Genomic DNA, 13,457 nt, shown 5'->3' on the forward strand with positions numbered 1-13,457 from the left:
ACTGAGCCACCCAGACACCCCTTTTAATAGTTTATAAATTGCATTTTCTGTGACTTGGTTCCTTTAGATTCCAAACATTTTGGGTAAAATGAGATTGAATGTAGCCAATGCAAAGTCTAAATCTTCAAACAAAAATCTACTAACTTTCTAATACTTTCAGAAGACAAATCTAATTTCTCAATGAAAGCTGCCTCCAGAATATGTTAAGTGTGTTCTGGGTAGAATTTGTTTTGGCATGTACTCTGTAGAAATCCATGTAAAATTTCACTGAACTGAAAGTAAATTACCCACAGAGCAAAAAATATTTTTGAAAGCTTCAAACAAATTCTAAAGGATGGCAATCCTTGGGAGAAAAACAGTAAACAAATAAAGTATATACCAATGATAGTTGAGTTAGAAATTGTAGTTCTGGGTAATGTATCTCAATAGAAGAGACTACTCACCTTTAATTTGGTTGGATGTGGTTAACATAATTGATCTGGGGGCCCTATTTAGATACAACCTCAAATACCAAAGTTAAACTTCTTCATCTATGTATTTTATTGGAAAGAAATGAAATACAGAGACACCTGGGTGGCTCAGCAGTTGAGTGTCTGCCGTCGGGTCGGGGCGTGATCCAGGTCCAGGGATCAAGTCCTACATCAGGCTCCCTGTGAGAAGACTGCTTCTCTCCCTGTCTCTGCCTCTCTCTGTGTGTCTCTCATGAATAAATAAATAAAATCTTAAAAAAAAAAAAGAAATGAAATACATTTTTCTTCAAATTAAAGAACCAAAATTATGATTATTAATGAAGTCCTACAATGTGAAACAGTTTCTTTTTGGGCCCCCAAAGCATCCATACAAATGAGAAAAATATTTCTCAAGCATCCTTCATTTGTATGATGCCCTAAAGGCCAAATTCACTGACTGTAGAGTGGGTAAATGAATAGTTACTTTGGGGGCACCTCGGTGGCTCAGTCAGTTAAGCATCTGACTCTTGATTTCTGCTCAGGTCATGATCTCAGGGTTGTGAGATCAAGCCCTACATTGGGCTCAGCACTCAGAGGGAGTCTGCCTGAGATTCTCTCTCTCCCTCTCTCTCTCTCCCCTTCCCCCCACCTCTCTCTCTTCAAATAAATAAATCTTCTTTTTAAGATTTCATTTATTTATTCATGAGAGACACAGAGAGAGAGGCAGAGACATAGGCAGAGGGAGAAGCAGGCTCCCTGATGCAGAATTCAATCCCAGGACCCCAGGATCATGACTGGAGTCAAAGGTAGACACTCAACCACTGAGCCACCCAAGTGTCCCTAAATAAATAAATCTTCAGAAAAGAAGTCAATTACTTTGTCTACTGAATCACCTTCTGCACAGAGTCCAAGGAAAATATTTTCACATGCTTCTTTCAAACGTGGTATCAGAACATTTTAAATATATGGAAACTCTCACATTGCCTAATTCTGTCTCACCAAATCATGATGTAGATAAAAAGGTACCACTATAATTTTCCTACAAATGAAAAAGACTAAGAAGTTGCAAATCACTCATAATTTTGAAGTACAAGTAAGCTGGCTAGAAGCATTTACATTACCCAAAGTTGAGGAGTGTTCTATGGAAATTTTCCTCTATGTTAGAAATTAAAGGCTTTTTCCTGGCTTTGTCTTTCAAGATCTCATCTCACTTGATCCTACCATCCACATTCCACCTTTGATCTTGTGACTTTTCATCTTTCAGGACCCAGCTTAGGCATCTCTTCCAAGAAGCCTTCCTTGATTATCCAGGGCACCATGATTTCAAATTACCTACTGCTTATGCCACTAACCAACAACTAGATAGCTTTGCTTCCTTTGGTAATATCCAAGCTTTCCACTGATCACTTGTCATAGGTGCTATTCAAGCACTGAATGATGAAGTGGACTAAATGTTCTGAGAACATGATTATCAATGTTTTTATTATACTCCCAAGTAAACCATGATCCTTTTTTCTTTTTTTAAAGATTTTATTTATTTATTTATTCATAAGAGACAGAGACAGAGAGAGAGAGAGAGAGAGAGAGAGTCAAGAGACATAGGCAGAGAGACAAGTGGTTTCCCTGCGGGGAGTCTGATGTGGGACTCAATCCCAGGACCCCAGGATCAGGATCACAACCTGAGCAGAAGGCAGATAGACACTCAACCACTGAGCCACCCAGGCGCTCGATCACAATTCTTTTCACATAGTTATCATCATGTTGGTTACTCTCTTTACATCCCTACACTGACCATTTATTTTTTTTAATTAATTTTTATTGGTGTTCAATTTACCAACATACAGAAAAACACCCAGTGCTCATCCCGTCAAGTGTCCGCCTCAGTGCCCGTCACCCATTCCCCTCCACTACACTGACCATTTAATAATGGTTGATTATTTACCTGAAGGTTAGGGTTAATAATAGTTGATTATTTACCTGAAGGTTAGGGTTATGGTTATTTTGTTATGGTTATACTGGTGGATGATAATAAGGGTCACATCCATTTGTGTAGAAGGAAAGATCTCTCCTGGATTGAGAAATCATTTCTCAGTTATCTGGAGACCTAATTCTGAGCCCAGCGCTGGAAACCAAGCGTCCAATAAGATGGGACTGGGGCACTCGTAATTTTAATGGTAGCAGGGCCAAGAAGACAGCCCCCTGGTGGAGTTGGTCAATGGTCTCATCAGTGACAATTAATGAGTCAGGAAACAAGAATGCTGGGAGATGCTATCTGAGTCACAGGGTGACTACCCCAAATGCCTGGATCTAAGACAGGACTTGTGATCCCTTGAGTTCAAGCTAATTCATGGGGAAATCAGAATTTGGTATTCTGTAAGCTTTAAAAAAAAATGCTTTTGACATTTTTCAAATTCCCCTTTCAAATTTCTCTTTTGTTTTCTACATGTATTGGGTAAAGTTGTTTTTGAAAACCCAGTCTGCCTCAGCTCTGTTAAGGGAAACAAATTATAGGCTTTGCCTTTGCTTGAGCAAGCCCAGGGCCAGAAGTACACAGTGAGGCAACACACACTCAAGTTAAAGAAATCTTACGGAATGGGAGAATCGGGAGGAAGAGTAGGAGTCACCTGCTGGGTTCCAAATCCAGGAAGATTTAGAGGGCATTTTACCAAGATTGGCAGCATTTTAAAATAGACAAATATTGTATTACTTGGAAAAATTTTCATTTCTCACACTAAAATTTAAAAGTACAATTGCATACAAATCAGAAGTCTGTTACTTGCAAAAATTCAGAGCATACATGCTCTATAAGCCTTTTTCCCCTTGACGGTATAAACAAGGTCTGTTTTCCCAATTAGTTTCATACAAAATGCAAACATTATTCTCCCATCATAAAAGTAATTTTGAAGCTCATCTAAAAGATTGCCAGGTAATACTTTAGCATAGTTACTCAAGATACACTGTTTTTTAAAGATTTTATTTATTTATTCATGAGAGACACACAGAGGCAGAGACACAGGCAGAGGGAGAAGCAGGCTCCATGCAGGGAGCCCGAGTGGGACTCAATCCCTGGACTCCAGGATCACGCCCTGGGCTGAAGGCGGTGCTAAATTGCTGAGCCACCCAGGGATCTCAAGATACACTTTTTTAAAGAATAAAATTTGCCTTAGGTATTATGAGATAGCTTTTCCATTGTACATATTCTGTTGTATTTTCCAAACAATGTAAATAACAAATTATTTTAGAAGGAAGCTATCTACAAATTTCCTTACTATTGCCCCAATAACGTAAAATATATTAATTCTTATTAAATTCAAATAAATCATAGACATTATATACTTATGAACTACATAAATTTAGATTACAAATTATATAAATTATATGCATAAAAATTTAAGGATATATTCTTAAATTAATCTTAAACACAAATCCGCAAGGTGAATGCATTAACATTTCCCATTCTAAAATCCGTAAAATACTCCTCTAGAAGCAGCAGCATTGTGATAGAATTCTTAAGTGAAGTTTGCTGAAACTTCTTGATATATGCATATCATTTTTAGACCAACTAGTTTTGAGGTTAGACAAACTGAGTAAATCTGAAAGTCTGGATCAAGTGTCTCATGTCTAACTTAAAGATTATTGATAAAGATTTATTGGAAAGCATTGATTTTTTTTTTTTAAGTAGGCTCCATGCCCAGTGTGGAGCCCAGCAAGAGGCTCAAACTCATGACCTGTCGATTGAGACCTAGCTAAGAGCAAGATCGGATGCATAACAACTGAGCCACCCACGTACCCCTGGAAAGCACTGATTTTTAAAAATATAGCCTCAATGTGAAATTTGGGGTAACTGTTTTCCCTGGAAACCTATGGAATAGAGTTTTTTCTTCCAGAGGAAGAAAAATTGTTTATTTTCTTAGAAACTTTGCCCAATATACGTCTTTAAGATGCCAGAAATTTTGTAAATTTCCTATCTCTAAAAAATGGGGCACTTCAGTCCACTGAATATGCTCAAAACTAGAACACATGAACTAAAAAGCACTGAACTTTGAAATTACAAAAGTAGAAGACATCCATAAAATACATTCTATATGAGACACACCAATCAGATTCTATTTTTTTTTTTTTTGACAGCATAAAATGTACTTACAGAACTGGGTGTTAGTGTAACAATAAATTATTATACAAAGTATTTTGAGGAAAAAAATTCTGTTATCCAATCTTCTCTTTGAGCTCTATGTAAATAGAAATTTACTCTAAGGACTGTTTGGGGTATAAAAGTCAAAGTGATCCAAAAGTGTTTAGGAGATAACCTGAGATTTTAGAAGCAAAATGTATACAATCAAAACAGGTATTTTAAATCAGCTGGCATTAAAATATTAGAATATAAATCATAATAACTGCTAAATGCCATGGTATCACTGTTAACCAGTACTAGCCAGAGAATTAGAGAAGTAAAAATATTAGAGAAGTGAGACTTTCAGACCAAGATGAGAAAAAAAAAGTTTGGATAAAATTTAAAGTACTCATGGATAATGAAACAATTGAATTGATGGAATAGTCCTTCTCCAAAATGGAGCCTATAATTGGTAAGTAGACTCTTTTATCTGCATGCAATTCTCTGGAGAGAGAAAGGAAGGAAGGAAGGAAGGAAGGAAGGAAGGAAGGAAGGAAGGAAGGGAGGAAGGGAGGGAAGCAAATCGTTGTCAGGGAGTCCTTGGCTTCTCATTTCTTAGGGGATCTCTCAAGTGCATTGGCCTCCTTCACATGAAGGAAGGTGAAAGCAGACTTGAACGTGCCATCGCCACTCTGTTGCGAAAAGCAGAGGAATGTAGCCCACAGAAAACCACAAAGTCCAGTGTAAGCTGTCCTCCAGTGAACAGGAACCAGGCTAAAGTTGGTGAGCTGAAACAGAAAGAAAGAGTGTGCCAGGGCTCCTTGTCAACCACAGCCTTGATATAGCATTCCAAGGAGTTGGAGACTCACCTGCACAAAAGGCCAGTACACGAGACCACTCTGAAATACAGAAAAACTCCATTAGAATGCCTTGTAATCCCACAAGAAACAATCCCACTGCTCATTCTATGAGAGATGAAGAAATACCAGGTGGAGAGAACCCAGAGCTGATATTGTATTTCAGGCTAAGCCGATTAAATCAGACTGCTTAAAGTCTCTCAAGTAGAAGAGGGTGGGAGCTGTGCAAAGAGCTTTTAGGTATGAGACGATTATATTAGTCAAATGTGAAGGTGCGGAATGAAAAGGCTACCAGAATCAGTACCAGTTCTGTTAAACAGCCGCTTTCAAAATAACATATACGAAAAAATATATATATATATACATACGCTGTGGTTTTCCTGTTAGCCCAAGGAAATGTTGCAGGAATGTATTTATAAGAGGATCATCGATAAAGTTTTAAATTGATCATTTTTTATTCGATGATTTGTTAATAATATCTTCTACTGGGGTGTCCAAGTGGCTCATCAGATAAGCACCTGCCTTTGGCTCAGGTCATGATCCCAGGGTCCTGGGATCGAGCCCCATGTTGGGCTCTCTGCTCAGCGAGGAGACTGCTCCTCCCCCTCTCCCCTGCTTGTTCTCTCTTGCTCCCTCTCTTTCTCTCAAATAAAATCTTTAAAAATAATATCAATAATATCTTCTACTATTTCGTGCAATGAGAGCCAGGGGTGACTCTAATTTTATCTAAAATGTTTGATTTTTGGGCAGCCCGGGTGACTCAGCGGTTTAGCACTGACTTCAGCCCAGGGCCTGATCCTGGAGACCCGGGATCGAGTCCCACATCGGGCTTCCTGCATGGTGCCAGCTTCTCCCTCTGCCTGTGTCTCTACTTCTCTCTCTGTGTCTCTCATGAATAAATAAATAAAATCTTTTTAAAAATAAAATAAATAAAATAAAATGTTTTATTTTTTGTTAAAAAAAATGTAAGGTGAATAACATATACTATTTCCTGCTGTAGAATAAGTTTAGCTGACGTTCTTGCATATTACAAAATGTCTCCAAAAAGGGAATGCTTTGCTGTCATCGTCGTTGTTGGTTTTAGGGGGAGGGGAAACAGAACTGTATTCTTCAAAAATATTAGTGTTGTAATAGATAAAACAAGGCCAAGGAAATACAATTAATGGAGACTAAAGAGACCTGGCAACTAAATGCACTACCTGACCCTAGGCTGGATCCTGAGCCAGAAGGAAAAAGAAATGCTAAAGAGACCATCAGGTAGTCAATTAACAAACATGGCAGAGGATGGTGGATGAGATCAAAGGATTATTACTTTTGTTAAATGTACTGAAGTTGCTAACTCTGCTGTAGTTATACAAAAGAACACACTTAGGGGCACTTGGGAGGCTCAGTGGTTGAACATCTGCCTTTGGCTCAGGGCGTGATCCTGAGGTCCTGGGATCGAGTCCCGCATCTGTAGGGAGCCTGCTTCTCCCTCTGCCTGTGTCTCTGCCTCTGTCTCTCTGTGTCTCTCATGAATAAATAAATAAAATCTTTAAAAAAAGAACACACTTATTCTTAGAAAATAGATCAAGTATCTAGGGCAAAGGGTAATTCTGTGTGTAACTTACTCTCAAATGCTTCAGAGAAACAGACAGAAAGGCGGATGGAGAGATAGATCGAGCCAAGAAAAAATAAAAGAGACAGGCAAACTGTTAACTATCGGTAAAGGGTATTCACTGAACTATTCTTGTTACTTTTTCATCAGTTAGAAATTATTTCCAAATTAAAGTTTTTAAAAACTATAATAGAGACAGATGTAACATCAGATAAATTTCTAAGAGGTAATTTACCTAAGCTCCCCCACCACCACCTTGTGGCTGGTGAAAAGAGACAGAAATTTCATGCCATCTGCACAAAAACCAACCAACCAACCAACCAACCAACCAACCAAAAAGTACTACCTACATGTAAATAACAAATAAAGTAGGAATGTCCTTTCTACCTTCATCCAAACAACTTGGATTGGGCAGGGTCTTGATTCCAAGCAATTCTATTCTCACTCATAAGAGTGGGCTTGGGCTACAAAAAAACCTTCTGTGACAGATTCTTTTTTTTTTTTTTAAGATTGTATTTATTTATTTGAGAGACAGACAGACAGACAGAAACAGTGACCAGGATAGCACAAGCAGAGAGGAGAGGGAGAACCAGGCTCCCCTCTGAGCAGGGAGCCTGATGTGGGGCTGGACCCTAGGACCCCAGGATCATGACCTGAGCCGCAGGCAGATGCTTAACCAACTGAGCCACCCAGGCACCCCTCGTGACAAATTGTCTTTGGCTGCTTCTTGTCTTTCAATTCCTAATGTTTGTGCTCCTGGTTTCATTGATCAAGATTGACTTGAGAGCCTGGTTTGAGCCCAGTTTCTTCCATATCTAATATCCCTAGCTCTAGCTGCTTTCTCCTGTCACTATTACTGATGTTCAGGATCTTCGGTATGGTATTTAACACTCAACAAAGGTGGCCTGTGTGTCTTCATTAAGGGAGGTGGCCTGTGTGTCTTCATTAAGGGAGGGGGATCTCCAAATCCCTGATTTAGGTAAAATCCTCTTGCTTTCCCAATTCTTCTTGCTTGCTTAAAAAAAAAAAAAAAAGTTAAATGTATATACCTTCATAGGATCCATGATATACTGGGAAAACGTGTTCCTTTTTTCAAAATCAAGCAGAAGAAAATTATACTTGGATGTCGCATTGGACTCACAACTTCTGCCCCAAGAGAAGTTAACAAGTTCTGAACACATTTTCTGCTTAAAGGAAGAAGAAACTGTCCCTGAGCATGTGGCTTGCACGCTCCCTACCATTCACTTCCAACCACCAAGTGGGTAATGCTGATTCTGGAGCTCAATGTAACTCAGTAGAAGATTCCAGAAGCAGGAGGGGCGATAGCCAGGTGTGGGTTGGCACTGCTTCTGATAGGGAATTAAGTACATGTGAAGCCCAAGGCCAGTCTGTGTACATTCTGCAATCCTGAAAATTCACTCCATTGGGATTAGTAAAATCAAACATCCTCTAGGCCAGAGATGGAAACCACCCCTGAATTTGCCAGGCCTTATGGATACTGCTCAATAAATCTTAATTGAATGAGTTAATAAATATTTGTTGGATTGGGTTGTGTATATTTGCATTGAGCAAACAGTACAACAGGTAACTTACTTCAAGCCTAGAAGTAATCTTGGGAAACATTATCCTTCACACAGACTGAGCAGAATGTACACCTGGGAACATATGCTCCAAATGGGAATGATTCCATTAACCACTCAGATTCTACTTTTCCTATTTTGCAGTAATCTCTTTGGCTCCAAAATGCACTAAATGAACTGTAATCACTAACAAGAGTAAACTTAAAAAACAGGAATCGTGTGAACGTCGACTAAAACTCAGAGACACTCATGTATAGACACCCTTAAAGCCTCTTCTCATTTCTCTTTCAAAACAAATTTAAGGGGCACCTGGGTGGTTCAGTAGTTGAGCATCTGCCTTCAGCTCATGTCATGACCCCAGGGTCCTGGGATCTGAGTCCTGCATCAGGCTCCTTGCCTGTGTCTCTGTCTCTCTCTGTGTGTCTCTCATAAATAAATAAAATCTTTAAAAAAAAGTTAGATCTCTTCATCAAAATATTGTTCCTTTGTGCCAACCCACTGGAGCCCTAAATTAAGAATAGCTTCCTTAGGGCTCCTGGGTGGCTCAGTCAGTTAAGTGTCTGCCTTCATCTCAGGTCATGATCTGGGGGTCCTGGGATCGAGCCCTGTGCTGGGCTTTCTGCTCAGCAGGGAGCCTGCTTCTCCCTCTCCTTCTGCTTGCTTCTCCCTCTCCCTCACCCTGCTTGTGCACACTCTTTCTCAGATAAATAAATAAACCTTAAAAAAAAGAATAGTTTTCTTAAAATGTATTTAAAGTTACAAATATACTAAAAGATCTTGATTACCTTTTCAAATTTTTTTTTAATTTATGATAGTCGCAGAGAGAGAGAGAGAGAGAGGCAGAGACACAGGCAGAGGGAGAAGCAGGCTCCATGCACCGGAGGCCCGACGTGGGATTCGATCCCGGGTCTCCAGGATCGCGCCCTGGGCCAAAGGCAGGCGCCAAACCGCTGCGCCACCCAGGGATCCCTTGATTACCTTTTCAAAAGTCTGTCTTACCTTGTATGTATTCCAAAATTTCTTTTTCAGGTCCAAAAATATATCATCCTTTTCCTGGAGAATACTCATACCTATTTGTAAAAACAGGCACCACAAGGATTTTGCAAGACTCAGTAGGAAGAACACTGTATAACAGTTCAAGTTTTCTCTTTCAATATGCAAAGTACCCACCAGTATGTATCTTTTATTCATTATATCCCTTCTGATCCAACAGTGAAAACAACATGAACTCCATTCTAAAACTAGATAAATCTTTTTAAAATATATATGGAATTTAAAAAATAAAACCAGATAAATCTTAAAGGAATGATAAATATGAAGTGAAAATAGCAGAGTATAAATATAATAGCAGAAAGATAGCTAATAGGTATATATATGTATACCATATACATATGCCATATATATATACCATATATATATAGATATATAGATATATAGATATATGTAGTAAGAGAACCCACAGCATTCAGATAGGGCAATTGGTGACTTCTCTGCCTTCCAAACTTTTTGTAAAATGTTTAACATTTTTAAAAATGTTTTAAAATGTTTTAAAATGTTTAACATTTTAAATGTTTAGCATTTTAAAAATTTAGGGTCGCCTGGATGGCTTAGTCTATTAAATGTTTGTCTTTGGCTCAGGACATGATCCAGTGTCCTGGGATAGAGCCCCCACTGGGCTCCCAACTCATCAGAGTCTGCTTCTCCCTCTGCCTCTGCCCCTCCCCCTGGCTTGTGCTCTAGCTCATTCTCAATCTCTCTCTCTCTCTCATGAATAAATAAAGCCTTTAAGTAAATAAATAAAATTTTAGACACTTAAATTCCTTCTTTTTAAAGAATAAAAAAAGGCTGATGGACCTCGTGGGTATTCCGGCAACTACAAAGTTCCCATCAGCATTCTAATCAGAATTATTCTAATCAGAATTTGAAAGCAGAACACTAATTCAGCCTTTCTAAAAACATTCTGAAAACTTTGCATGTTCAACAACCCTGAAAAGAAATTCAGGGAGCAAAGACAAAAATCCTCCTATTTTAGGAAGGAGTAAAAATAAAAGTGCTTTAAAAAGTCTCCTTCAAATCCGATTAGGAGGAAGGGGAAACGAGGGTTTTTTTAGTTAAATGCAAGGGATTCTGAGAACAGGATTTATAAGAATCCCCAGGCGTATATTGGTAATATCGGGTTCTACTTTCCAAGCACTAATTAAGCACTAAGCACTTTCTGTGCCTTATTTCATTTGACCACCCCCCTCCCCCATACAATCCGCTGAGGTTGGGAGTTACAGAGGCGGAAATGAGCTCTGGGAGGTTAATACCGGACCAAGTCCTACTGAGGTAAGGATTCTGAGCCAGACCTCTCCATCACAATCTGAGATCCCCAAGGTGGCCCCAGCACAAAAGATCATCTGATATAGGCAATTTCTAGGTTGGAAGTTCCTTGAACAAACATCCAACCCCTCCAGTCCCCCCCTTCACTTTCACAGGAGGAGAGGGAAATCGGGCCAGAAATCTAAAAGCAAAACAAAGCAGCCATCTGGGTAGGAATCCGTGTTCAGGGAGCCTCAGACTTAAATCACAATGCTCCGGGAGCTGGGTTCCTGCAGCATCTTTCTGGCTTACAGACATACGGACAACATTCAAGATGAACATCACAGCATGGATTATGTTGTTTTTGGGCAAGTCACTGAACCCCCTTTGAGACTGTGTTCTTATCTGTAACACAAGAATAGCAAAGAGCGCCTGCCTCACTGGGTTGTTGGAGGATTAAAGTGGGAACCTGGGGGCACCTAGGTGGCTCAGTGGTTGGGCGTCTGCCTTTGGCTCAGGTCATGATCAGGTCCTAGGATCAAGTCCCACATCAGGCTCCCTGCAGGGAGCCTGCTTCTCCCTCTGCCCATGTCTCTGCCTCTCTCTATGTGTCTCTCATGAATAAATAAACAAATTTTTTTTAAAATAAATAAATAAAATAAAACAGGAAACTGGTTCCTCGAGGTCCAGCCCCTAGGTCCCAACTCCTTCACTGGAGTTCAAGGCAATTGCAGTCATGGGCATGAGGAGCCTCTTTGCAGATATGCCCCCGAAGTCACACATCTTGGGACCAGGCACCTGACAGCCATGGCTCCCAGGTCCTTTATTTTACTGACCCCACTGACCGCATCATCCATGTGGTCCGGCTGAGACTACAACAGGCAACCAGGGGTTCATACTTCATACTTCCTGAGGGGTTGATGAGGAAAGGAACCAGATCTGGATCCCCAAAATAAGATCCACAGGGCAGTGTAGGTTTCTTCAAGGTGCTGAGTGACCCCCACCCCCATGACCTGGTTTAGAAGGCACTGGCAGCCAATGAAAAGAAGACCATCTTCGGGTAGGGGGAGGATATGTTATCCCCAATGCCAGGGTCAGGCCCAGGGCCCTTGGATTTTCTTGAGGAATTGGTGACTGTCCCCCACCCTTCTCCTTTACTGGCTATGGAAACTGCTAGGAGGATGGAGGCTACAGAGCCCCTCCCATTGTTTTTAGTCTGTAAGGCCCTAAGGAAGCTTCCCAAAGTCAGATCTTTAGGCCTCAGTGTGATTTTCAGAGGAAGGGCCTCCCAGGACTTTTCACGGGCCAAGAGTTCTCCAAGGCAGGGTCCAAGGTCCACTCACATTTTCTTGGCTTTTCATAGACCGGACGGGACCCCCAAAGGAAAATCTTGTTACCAAAGCAGGACTAAGGCCTTGAGTATGAGTTTTCTTGGGGGAATCTGTTCCTACCTCCGGTTGCACCTGCTCTGCTCCCGGGGTCCCGCAGCAGCCCCGCGGCGCACTTGGTCGGTGTGTTAGAAAGGAGTGTGCGCCCCTGGTAAGGAGGCCCGTCGCCCCAGGCTCGGATTTTCCCAAGAGCAGGACAGGCCTGTCCCACAACTGGGTCACAGGGGTTGCAGCCTCCAGGGCCACTGGCTGTGATCTCCTTGATGTTCATGTGGACCTTTTTCAGGGGGGGAATGGACCCGCCCCCCTCCAGCTCTGCCTCCCTCCAGTTCTAGCTGATGCCCCGGGCCCCCACCGAGCATGCACGACCACCGCAGCGTCCCAACCGTGGTCCTGGCCCCTGGCTCCCTCCTAGGCGCCACCTCTCAACTTCTCCCACTTACTCCCTGGTTGCCACACTTCTCAGCTCTTGCACCTGGACCCCCAGTTCCGCCCCTGCAGTCCTGCGCGCATCCCCACCCCCACCCCGACCCCATGGCTTGCTTCCAGCCCTGGGCGCCCCCCGCCCCGCCCCCCCAGCCCTTGGCTCTCCCTCTCCATCCCCGCCCCGGGCCCCTCACCTGCATAGAAGGCCGAGACGGCCACCGGCCCGCCGATCGCCTGGTCGCACAGCACCTTGGCCAGCACCGCGCGCGGCGCACGGCCCGGCAGCGCGCGCTCCAGCAGGCGCAGCCACACGTAGTTGAAGTTGCCGTGGAAGGTCACGGCCACGGTGGCCACGCGCCGCGTCTGCTGCCAGTCGGCCGGAGCGCCCCGTAGCCGTTGCTGCAGCGCGTCCCCGGCGGAGAAGAGCGCCGCGTAGAGCAGCACGTTGGTGGGCCACGGGTAGCGCCGGGCCGCGCGCAGCAGCGCCCGCCACCAGCCAGCCATGCCCATGGGGGGGGGGGGGGGTGCCCAGCGACCGCGGCGCCAGCTCCCCGGGCCACGCCCGCCCGCGCCCGGCCCTGCGCGCCGCCTCCGCCACCTGCACCTGTCCTCGCGGATGCTCCCGAGCCATTGGGCGCCCCGCGCACACCCAGTCCGCGCGCTCCAATCCCGTGGCCGCGGGGCCGAGCCTCGGAAACGCGGGCGGGCCGGTGCACCGAATGCGGGATCCGTTTCCCTGAAATGTCCA

General features: G+C 42.8%; 1 protein-coding gene across 2 annotated transcripts; it reads right to left on the reverse strand.

Moving 5' to 3' along the window:
• Window positions 1-3,409: 3,409 nt before the first annotated feature.
• On the reverse strand, window positions 3,410-13,452 carry MPV17L (MPV17 mitochondrial inner membrane protein like). 2 transcript variants are annotated; one of them, XM_026002969.2, is made up of 4 exons: window positions 12,904-13,452; window positions 9,594-9,664; window positions 5,430-5,459; window positions 3,410-5,348 (listed from the first exon to the last, which is right to left on the reverse strand). In XM_026002969.2, the coding sequence occupies exons 1-4, from the start codon at window positions 13,217-13,219 to the stop codon at window positions 5,169-5,171; spliced, it is 597 nt and encodes a 198-aa protein (XP_025858754.2). In that variant the 5' UTR covers window positions 13,220-13,452; the 3' UTR covers window positions 3,410-5,168. The 2 variants fall into 2 exon arrangements, with proteins under 2 accessions (XP_025858754.2, XP_072609901.1); XM_072753800.1 differs by lacking the exon at window positions 12,904-13,452 and adding an exon at window positions 12,347-12,747.
• Window positions 13,453-13,457: the final 5 nt, after the last annotated feature.

This window comes from Vulpes vulpes, chromosome 3 (assembly GCF_048418805.1).
Source record: "Vulpes vulpes isolate BD-2025 chromosome 3, VulVul3, whole genome shotgun sequence".
Taxonomy (NCBI): Eukaryota; Metazoa; Chordata; class Mammalia; order Carnivora; family Canidae; genus Vulpes; species Vulpes vulpes.